The sequence below is a fragment of the Anomaloglossus baeobatrachus genome, chromosome 3, assembly GCF_048569485.1.
Source record: "Anomaloglossus baeobatrachus isolate aAnoBae1 chromosome 3, aAnoBae1.hap1, whole genome shotgun sequence".
Taxonomy (NCBI): domain Eukaryota; kingdom Metazoa; phylum Chordata; class Amphibia; order Anura; family Aromobatidae; genus Anomaloglossus; species Anomaloglossus baeobatrachus.
Window position 1 is genome coordinate 673318977 of NC_134355.1, and position 11031 is coordinate 673330007.

The 11031-nt window shown below is 40.8% G+C and overlaps 1 protein-coding gene across 1 annotated transcript in view; it reads left to right on the forward strand.

The window, feature by feature from the left end:
• Window positions 1–5923, forward strand: part of XKR6 (XK related 6) — a 305924-nt gene extending 300001 nt beyond the window's left edge. Inside the window, exon 3 of the mRNA XM_075341254.1 lies at window positions 4959–5923. Within this exon, the coding sequence (XP_075197369.1) occupies window positions 4959–5923 (965 nt within the window). The remainder of the gene's footprint in view (window positions 1–4958) is intronic.
• Window positions 5924–11031: the final 5108 nt, after the last annotated feature.

The following is an 11031-nucleotide window of genomic DNA, read 5'->3' on the forward strand; positions in this document are numbered from 1 at the left end:
GCTGTGACTGCAAATAACCTGAGTGATGTCACCGCTCATCGCTGAGGCTCATTCTCTGCCTAAAGCTCAAAGCGGGCATAGTAACTGTCTCCCAGTCTCTGTCTGTGTGTCGCTGTCTGTCTTTCTCTCTGTCTGTGTCTTTTTGTCTGGTTGTGTCTATGTCTCTGTCTGTTTCTAACTCTCTGTCTGTATTTGTATCAGTCTATCTGTCTCCATCTCTATGTCTGTCTGTCTCTCTCTATCTCTGTGTCTGTCTCTATATGTGTGTCTCTCCGTCTCTCTTTCCCTGTCTCTCTCTTTCCCCGTCTGTCTCTTTCCCAGTCTGTCTTTTTGCCCGTCTGTCTTTTTGCCCGTCTGTCTTTTTACCCGTCTGTCTTTTTGCCTGTCTGTCTTTTTGCCCGCTCTGTCTCTTTCCCGGTCTGTCTCTTTCCCGGTCTGTCTCTTTCCCGGTCTGTCTCTTTCCCGGTCTGTCTCTTTCCCGGTCTGTCTCTTTCCCGGTCTGTCTCTTTCCCGGTCTGTCTCTTTCCCGGTCTGTCTCTTTCCCGGTCTGTCTCTTTCCCGGTCTGTCTCTTTCCTGGTCTGTCTCTTTGCCCGGTCTGTCTCTTTGCCTGTCTGTCTCTTTGCCCGTCTGTCTCTTTGTCCATCTGTCTCTTTCCAGGGCTGTCTCTTTCCCCATCTGTCTCTTTCCCCGTCTGTCTCTTTCCCCGTCTGTCTCTTTCCCCGTCTGTCTCTTTCCCCATCTGTCTCTTTCCAGGTCTGTCTCTTTCCAAGGCTTTTTCTGTCTAAGGCTGTCTCTTTGCCCGTCTGTCTCTTTCCCAGTCTGTCTTTTTGCCCGTCTGTCTTTTTGCCCGTCTGTCTTTTTACCCGTCTGTCTTTTTGACGGTCTGTCTTTTTGCCCGCTCTGTCTCTTTCCCGGTCTGTCTCTTTCCCGGTCTGTCTCTTTCCCGGTCTGTCTCTTTCCCGGTCTGTCTCTTTCCCGGTCTGTCTCTTTCCCGGTCTGTCTCTTTCCCGGTCTGTCTCTTTCCCGGTCTGTCTCTTTCCAGGGCTGTCTCTTTCCAGGGCTGTCTCTTTCCCCGTCTGTCTCTTTCCCCGTCTGTCTCTTTCCCCGTCTGTCTCTTTCCCCGTCTGTCTCTTTCCCCGTCTGTCTCTTTCCAGGGCTGTCTCTTTCCAGGGCTGTCTCTTTCCCCGTCTGTCTCTTTCCCCGTCTGTCTCTTTCCCCGTCTGTCTCTTTCCCCGTCTGTCTCTTTGTCCATCTGTCTCTTTCCAGGTCTGTCTCTTTCCCCGTCTGTCTCTTTCCCCGTCTGTCTCTTTCCCCGTCTGTCTCTTTGCCCGGCTGTCTCTTTCCCCGTCTGTCTCTTTCCCCGTCTGTCTCTTTCCAGGGCTGTCTCTTTCCAGGGCTGTCTCTTTCCCCGTCTGTCTCTTTCCCCGTCTGTCTCTTTCCCCGTCTGTCTCTTTCCCCGTCTGTCTCTTTGTCCATCTGTCTCTTTCCATGTCTGTCTCTTTCCATGTCTGTCTCTTTCCAAGGCTTTTTCTGTCTCAGGCTGTCTCTTTGCCCGGCTGTCTCTTTGCCCGGCTGTCTCTTTGCCCGGCTGTCTCTTTGCCCGTCTGTCTCTTTGCCCTTCTGTCTCTTTGCCCTTCTGTCTCTTTCCTGGGCTGTCTCTTTCCTGGGCTGTCTCTTTCCTGGGCTGTTTTTTTCCTGGGCTTTCTCTTTGCCCAGCTGTCTCTTTGCCCGTCTGTCTCTTTGCCCATCTGTCTCTTTGCCCGTCTGTCTCTTTGTCCATCTGTCTCTTTCCCCATCTGTCTCTTTCCAGGTCTGTCTCTTTGCCCGTCTGTCTCTTTGCCCGTCTGTCTCTTTGCCCGTCTGTCTCTTTGCCCGGCTGTCTCTTTGCCCGGCTGTCTATTTCCATGTCTGTCTCTTTCCAGGTCTGTCTCTTTCCAAGGCTTTTTCTGTCTAAGGCTGTCTCTTTGCCCGTCTGTCTTTTTGCCCGTCTGTCTTTTTGCCCGGTCTGTCTCTTTCCCGGTCTGTCTCTTTCCAGGTCTGTCTCTTTCCAAGGCTTTTTCTGTCTAAGGCTGTCTCTTTGCCCGTCTGTCTTTTTGCCCGTCTGTCTTTTTGCCCGGTCTGTCTCTTTCCCGGTCTGTCTCTTTCCCGGTCTGTCTCTTTCCTGGTCTGTCTCTTTCCCGGTCTGTCTCTTTCCCGGTCTGTCTCTTTGCCCAGCTGTCTCTTTGCCCGTCTGTCTCTTTGTCCATCTGTCTCTTTCCAGGGCTGTCTCTTTCCCCGTCTATCTCTTTCCACGTCTGTCTCTTTCCCCGTCTGTCTCTTTCCCCGGCTGTCTATTTCCATGTCTGTCTCTTTCCATGTCTGTCTCTTTCCAAGGCTTTTTCTGTCTCAGGCTGTCTCTTTGCCCGTCTGTCTCTTTGCCCGTCTGTCTCTTTGCCCGTCTGTCTCTTTGCCCTTCTGTCTCTTTGCCCTTCTATCTCTTTCCTGGGCTGTCTCTTTCCTGGGCTGTCTCTTTCCTGGGCTGTCTCTTTCCTGGGCTGTCTCTTTCCTGGGCTTTCTCTTTGCCCAGCTGTGTCTTTGCCCGTCTGTCTCTTTGCCCGTCTGTCTCTTTGCCCGTCTGTCTCTTTCCAGGTCTGTCTTTGCCCGTCTGTCTCTTTGTCCATCTGTCTCTTTCCAGGGCTGTCTATTTCCAAGGCTTTTTCTGTCTAAGGCTGTCTCTTTGCCCGGCTGTCTCTTTGCCCGGCTGTCTCTTTGCCCGGCTGTCTCTTTGCCCGGCTGTCTCTTTGCCCGGCTGTCTCTTTCCAGGGCTGTCTATTTCCATGTCTGTCTCTTTCCAGGTCTGTCTCTTTCCAAGGCTTTTTCTGTCTAAGGCTGTCTCTTTGCCCGTCTGTCTCTTTGCCCGTCTGTCTCTTTGCCCGTCTGTCTCTTTGCCCGTCTGTCTCTTTTCCAGGGCTGTCTCTTTCCCCGGGCTGTCTCTTTCCCCGGGCTGTCTCTTTCCCCGGGCTGTCTCTTTCCCCGGGCTGTCTCTTTCCCCGGGCTGTCTCTTTCCAGGGCTGTCACTTTCCAGGGCTGTCTCTTTGCCCGTCTGTCTCTTTGCCCGTCTGTCTCTTTGCCCGGCTGTCTATTTCCATGTCTGTCTCTTTCCAGGTCTGTCTCTATCCAAGGCTTTTTCTGTCTAAGGCTGTCTCTTTGCCCGTCTGTCTCTTTGCCCTTCTGTCTCTTTCCTGGGCTGTCTCTTTCCAGGTCTGCCTTTGTCCATCTGTCTCTTTGTCCGTCTGTCTCTTTGTCCATCTGTCTCTTTGTCCGTCTGTCTCTTTCCAGGGTTGTCTCTTTCCCTGTCTGTCTCTTTCCCTGTCTGTCTCTTTCCCGGTCTGTCTCTTTCCCGGTCTGTCTCTTTCCCGGTCTGTCTCTTTCCCGGTCTGTCTCTTTCCCGGTCTGTCTCTTTCCCGGTCTGTCTCTTTCCCGGTCTGTCTCTTTCCCGGTCTGTCTCTTTGCCCGTCTGTCTCTTTGCCCGTCTGTCTCTTTGCCCGTCTGTCTCTTTGCCCGTCTGTCTCTTTCCAGGTCTGTCTCTTTCCAAGGCTTTTTCTGTCTAAGGCTGTCTCTTTGCCCGGCTGTCTCTTTGCCCGTCTGTCTCTTTGCCCTTCTGTCTCTTTCCTGGGCTGTCTCTTTCCTGGGCTGTCTCTTTCCTGGGCTGTCTCTTTCCCTGTCTGTCTCTTTGCCCGTCTGTCTCTTTGCCCGTCTGTCTCTTTGCCAGTCTGTCTCTTTGCCCGTCTGTCTCTTTGCCCGTCTGTCTCTTTTTAGGTCTGTCTTTTTCCAGGTCTGTCTTTGCCCGTCTGTCTCTTTGTCCGTCTGTCTCTTTGTCCGTCTGTCTCTTTCCAGGGCTGTCTTTGTCCAGGGCTGTCACTTTCCAGGGCTGTCTCTTTCCATGGCTGTCTCTTTCCACGTTTACAGGGCTGTCTCTTTCCAGGGCTGTCTCTTTGCCCGTCTGTCTCTTTCCATGTCTGTCTCTGTCTGTCTGTCTCTTTCTGTCTTTCTCTATCCGTCTCTCCACCAACATCATATTCCCTCACACATAAGCTTGTTATACTAACAGTCTATCTTGTTCTTATAGCAACCACTGACAGTTTCTATTAATATCCTATAGCTCCCACCTCAATTCAGTTTAATGGAAGCAGAATTTTGGAGATTAACTGTAAAGCGCGGGGTTAAATTTTCCCGTCAAAACATAGTCTATGACGTTCCCTGGGTCATATGAGGCATCTGTGCAAAATTTCGTGATTGTAAATGCAACGGTGCGGATTCCTTTAGTGGACATACACACACACACACACACACTGAGCTTTATAAATTAAAGTATTTTTTTCAGTGTTTGTGTTTATTTCTTTTTACTTGCAGATTAGTAATGTGGGGGTCTCACAGTCTCTAGGGTTTAGTGGCAGCTGTGAACTGTTATTACCCCTTTTTATCCCAAATACCACCATACCAGGGCAATCGGGAAGAGCTAGGTAAAGTCCGGGATTGTCACATCTAATGGATGTGACAATCCTGGGCGGCTGCAGGCTGCTATTTTTAGGCTGGGGGGGCCCATTAAGCATGGGTCTCCCCAGCCTGAGAATACCAGCCCCCAGCTGTTGGCTGATTATAATGTTTCTTCCTGTTGAGACCTCCCGTGATCATCTCTAACCTGTGTACAAACCTAGCATTAAGTGTTTAATTTGCCCCTTCAATTGGTTGTCTGTATAGGGTAGAACTAGATGAGCCCTCCAAAGACAGAGGCGATCTTTGTAGCCACTCTCAAATCACCCCAACTCAAGTTTCACTAAGAGGGCATCAGTTGTTAATGTTTTCTAAGTTTCACAACTTTTTAAATGTCTTTTCTTGCAGGAACTGAAAGTGAATTTATACATTACATAAATTGATTTAATTAACCTTTGTCTCATGTTTGACTACTCTTTGGCAGGTGTTTCCTCTGTGGCTTCCCTGATGTCCCTAGCTTGGGTGCTAGCCTCCTATCACAAGCTCCTACGGGACTCCCGAGATGATAAGAAGAGCATGAGCTACAGAGGGGCACTTATTCATCTCTTCTGGCGACTTTTCACCATATCATCTCGTGTTATATCTTTTGCCCTCTTTGCTTCCATCTTCCAGCTCTACTTTGGGATCTTTGTAGTAGTCCACTGGTGTGTCATGGCCTTCTGGATCATTCATGGTGGGACAGACTTCTGTATGTCCAAATGGGAGGAGGTCCTCTTCAACATGGTGGTAGGAATTGTGTACATTTTTTGCTGGTTTAACGTCAAGGAAGGCCGGACTCGATATAGAATGTTTGCTTATTACACTGTTATTCTGACAGAGAATGCTGCCTTGACGTTCCTATGGTATCTCTACAGAGACCCTGACACAACTGACTCCTATGCCGTGCCAGCACTGTGTTGTGTTTTTCTTAGTTTCGCAGCCGGGATCGCATTCATGCTTCTCTACTATGGTGTGTTGCATCCCATGGGGCCACGAGCTAAGATATTTGCCAGTTCCTGTTGCGCCGAGCTGCTCTGGGGCATTCCTTTGCCCCCTGATGTTGAGCCCATGGCACCCCAAACCCCTGGGCACCGAGGGGGCCAGGCATCGCCCACCAGAGCGGTGGCGGAGCAACAGGACGATCTAGCAGCTGACACATGCTTGCCCGTTTTCCAGGTGAGACCAATGGTGCCATCTACTCCATCTGGGCGCCCTTATTACCCAGAGGGGCCCCTCATAAAGATCGACATGCCAAGAAAACGATACCCCGCTTGGGACGCTCATTTCGTTGACAGACGATTGAGAAGGACTATCAACATTCTTCAATACGTCACCCCAACAGCTGTAGGTATAAGATACAGAGATGGTCCTCTCTTGTACGAGCTTCTCCAGTACGAGTCTTCTCTTTAGTGCTCCGAACCCAGAGGAACCTTATTTTTGTTTACGAGAAACACAGTTCATTGAGAAAAAAACAAAAACAAAAAAAAACGAAACACAAAGAGAGAGCTTGTCCCAAGCTTCATTTATGGTCGCTATATGTATACAAAGATATTCTCTATGTTTTGTAAGTAAAAAACAAAAAAATAACGAAGACTAACCTTTGGTGTTTTACACACGAGAAACAGTATTGGAACATCCACGCTACTATCCAGGGTGGAGAAATGAAGTCTCCGCTCGATATTTTATACATTGTACACCAAGTGTAGAGAATTCATGGGACTGGTGCTGATAGAACAAACTAACCTTCAACTGCCTTATGCCCTTTGGTGCTGAGTTTCATTAACTACTGTCACCTCTCTAATGCAAAACCGGTGGTTATTCAGTCAAGAAAGCGATGAAGCCTTTTTTTTTTTTAATTTATTTATTTTTTCTTAATTCGTCCGACTAACTACTTTTACAAAGGCCGAGGTTCGGAGGCGGAACGCGGAACGCGGGGATGTCTAGGACCTGCGCTCTTTGCTTAACCCTCCCGCAACAGCCAAAGGGTTAACGGGAAGAACGGGATCAAGGCGCTATGTGATGGTCAGTTGTATTCTGTTTGCACTGAATTCACATAGTAATACCATTTTTACTTCCAAAAAAAAACATAAAAAAAAGAAGAAAACAAACAACGGTTGACCTTTAATCACAAAACACCAAAAAAATAAACTGATAAAAGGAAAGAAGAAAAATCAGTAATAATTAAACTCAGCATGGTAGCAAAAAGAATGAAGACAATTTAAAGGCACAATACTTGGTTGGTGACTGTAAAATTCAATTTCTTCTAATTTCCCGTTGTTTTTTAATTTTTATTTTTTTTTTTTAAGGTCGTGCCGTTGAGCACAAATACCCACTAAAGTCCGATTCTGTGTCTCATGTCCAATCTGAGCCTTAAGGTGATCTTTAGTGTTATTCTATATATATATCTAAGGTTATATTCCTCTAACAGAGATACAATTACTGGTGCTTGTTACTTCTTTCAGTTGTAATTGGCTAAAACCGTTCACATGGTGCATTCTAGAACTGCGGTGAAATCACGGAAATTAATGAGACAGCTGCTAGAATTTTTATTTCTTTTTTATTTTATTTTATCCGCAGTTCTATAAGATTATATCTCTTTCCGTAAAAGCTTGACGAACAGTACTGTGTTTTAGTTTATCAAAAAATATATATATTTTTTTTTATTTTTACTCTTGTTCATTATTAGTTTATCAAAATGATACCTGAATTTTTTTTTATTTCTTTAACAATTTTTTTTTAATTTATTTTTACTCTAGTTCATTATTTGTTTATCAAAACGATATCTGAACCTTTTTTTATTTCTTTGACAATTTTTTATTTTTTATTTTATTAGTTTATCAAAATGATACCTGAATTTTTTTTATTTCTTGAACAATTTTTTTTAATTTATTTTTACACTAGTTCATTATTTTTTTATCAAAACGATATCTGAACATTTTTTTATTTCGTTAACAATATTTTATTTTATTAGTTTATCAAAATGATATCTGATTTTTTTTTTTTCATTTTTTTTACTGTTGTTCATTATTAGTTTATCAAAATGATATCTGAATTTTTTTTCTTCGCAATTTTTTTTATTTATTTTTTTCTTTTTACTGCACTTGTTCATTATTAGTTTATCAAAATAATATCTAATTTTTTTTATTTTTCTTTACTTTTTTTTATTTATTTTAGTTTTACTTTTGTTCATTATTAGTTTTTCAAAATGATATCTGATTTTTTTTATTTTGTTTATTTTTACTCTTGTTCATTATTAGTTTATCAAAGTGAAATCTGAAATTTTTATTGTTATTTTTACTCTTGTTTATTATTAGTTTATCAAAATAATATCTGATTTTTTTTATTTTTCTTTACTATTTTTTTATTTTATTTTTACTCTTGTTCATTATTAGTTTATCAAAATGATATCTGATTTTTTTTTATTTTTACTTTTATTCATTATCAGTTTATCAAAATGATATCTGGATTTTTTTAAAAAAAATTACAAGTGTTTTTATTTTATTTTTTTATTTTTACTCTTGTTCATTTATAGTTTATCAAAATGATATCTGATTTTTTTATTTTTACTCTTATTCATTATTAGTTTATGAAAATGATATCTGGATTTTTTAAAATTTAGTTTACAATTTTTTTTATTTTTTTTTATTTTTACTCTTGTTCATTATTAGTTTATCAAAATGATATCTGATTTTTTTTAAAAAAAATGTACACTATTTTTGATTTTTTTTAGTTTTACTCTTGTTCATTATGTTTTTGTTTTCTCAAAAACGTGCACAAAACATTAATTTCTGGTGTATTACGGAAAAAATAATTATAGTGTTTATTTTATTTTTTTATTCCACAAAAACACCTCAATAGACTGTATTAGAGTATTGCTCCTTTAAACGGCCATCTTGTTTCAAAGGCATTGTTTCCCACGTTCGCTCTACTTGGCAAAAAAAAAAAGTTATAAAGGATATATAAATATATATATATATACATATATAGAGAGAGTATATTTAACTAAATACTGTTAGTCTTTTCTGTGTGTGCAGTCGAAAGGAGTTTGTTTCCAAAAAAAAACAAAAAAACGTTCCGTTGCTCAATCCGATGTTGAGCCGATCTAGGGAGATGTTCAACATTGTGCGTTGCGGTGATTTTTTTTTTTTATCCTATTTGTTTTATTTTTTAATCTTTTTTTTTTTACCTTTTATCGTCCTAGATTTTTTACTTTGTTTTATCTTATTTGGGGGGGGGTGTTAGTTAACTTTTTATTATCTTACATTTTTATTTATTTATTTTTTTCCTTATTTTTTATCTTTTATATTCCTAGATTTTTATTTTGTTATCCTATTTTTGTTTCTGTCTTTTTTTTATCTTTTATCATCCTAGATTTTTTATTTTGTTTTTTTTTTATCCTATTTTTGTTTTATGTTTTACTATTTATCGTCCCATATTGTCTATTTTCTTTTTTTATCCTATTTTTGTTTTTGTTTTTTTGTCTTTTTTTTTACCATCCTAGATTTTTTTTTATTTTGTTCTTATCCTAGTTTTGTTTGATTTCTTTTTTACCTTTTATCATCCTAGATTTTTTTTTTTTTTAATCATTTGTTTAATTTTCTTTTAGTTTTTTTTTTTTTTTTTACCTTTTATCATCCTAGAATCTTTATTTGTTTTTTTTATCCTATTTTTGTTTCATTTTTTTATTGTTTTTTTTTTTTTACCTTTTATCGACCCAGAGTTTTTATTTTGTTTTTTTATCTTATTTTTGTTTTATTTTTTTACTGTTTTATTTTTTATCGTCCTAGATTTTTAATTCTATTTTTGGGGTTTTTTTGTCTTTTTTTTTTTTACCTTTTATTGTCCTAGTTATTCAACAAAGGTGTTGCGAGATGAGATTAAAAAAGTGGATAGCTAAATTGTTTTTAAAAATATACATTTTTTGGATATTGTAAGGGATCATGGCAATTTATTCACCTTTTTTTCAAAGGGCTGCTTAAAATAAATAAATAATAATGTGGCCTGTGTACCAAAAACAAAAATCGGATGTTTTTGCTTTTTGCCAACAATTTTGATAAAATTGCCCATGATTCCAAAAAGAAACGTTTAACTTCTACTATTTCAACTTTTTGCTTATGGAGTTACTTTTATGTGTGTATGTGTATGTCTGTTGTTGTCTTTGCGTGCATGCTATTTTTATAATATATTTTTTATTTATTTTTGCCGATCCGCCAGAGGCTGTTTTTGAATAATCTAGTGCAATACAGTTAGAATAAAAAATTCTAAAAAATAATATCGAAAGATTGAAATACTAATTAAAGGGGGTTTTCCAGGACATGAAAATTGATAGTCATTAATTACCAATTTAATTAAAATTCATAGCCTAGTGTAAAAAAAAATAAAATAAAGAATTTAGTTCATTTTTTATAGCCCTGGAAAACCCCTTTAACAAAAAAAAAAACAAAAACTTCAAGGGCATGTTCACACGTGATGTTCCACTCTGGTTTTTCTTCTCTTAATTTTTTTTTTTTTATTTAAGAATGGAAAAATATTTTCCTGTAATTTTTAACAAAAAAAAAATCATTAAGAAAAGCAAAAATCATATGTAAACAGAAAAAAGACAAATCAAATCAACTTATATTTAATAATTATATTTGATTGGAAAAATAAAAAAATGACTAATAGATATTAACTTTTTCATATACTTTTTGAATTCCAGTGCGTTAAGGTTTTGGTGAATGCCGCGTGGTTTTTGATTTGATGTCACAATATCGTCGTCATATACGCAGCCGATGGCATCTGTGTAGTGGAAAAGGGGTGAGACTTTGATAAGTGGTTATTTGTGATGAGCGAGCACTACCATGCTCAGTACCCGTAACTAGTAATGAGCGGGCACTACCATGCTCGGGTGCTCAGTACTCGTAACTAGTGATGAGTGGGCACTACCCTGCTCGGGTGCTCTGTACTCGTAACTAGTGATGAGCGGGCACTACCATGCTCGGGTGCTCTGTACTCGTAACTAGTGATGAGCGGGCACTACCATGCTCGGGTGCTCAGTACTCGTAACTAGTGATGAGCGGGCACTACCATGCTCGGGTGCTCAGTACTTGTAACTAGTGATGAGCGGACACTACCATGCTCGGGTGCTCAGTACTGGTAACTAGTGATGAGCGGGCACTACCATGCTCGGGTGCTCAGTACTCGTAACTAGTGATGAGCGGGCACTACCATGCTCGGGTGCTCAGTACTCGTAACTAGTGATGAGCGGGCACTACCATGCTCGGGTGCTCAGTACTCGTAACTAGTGATGAGCGGGCACTACCATGCTCGGGTGCTCAGTACTCGTAACTAGTGATGAGCGGGCACTACCATGCTCGGGTGCTCAGTACTCGTAACTAGTGATGAGCGGGCACTACCATGCTCGGGTGCTCAGTACTTGTAACTAGTGATGAGCAGGCACTACCATGCTCAGGTGCTCAGTACTGGTAACTAGTGATGAGCGAGCACTACCATGCACGGAGGCTCACTACTCATAACTA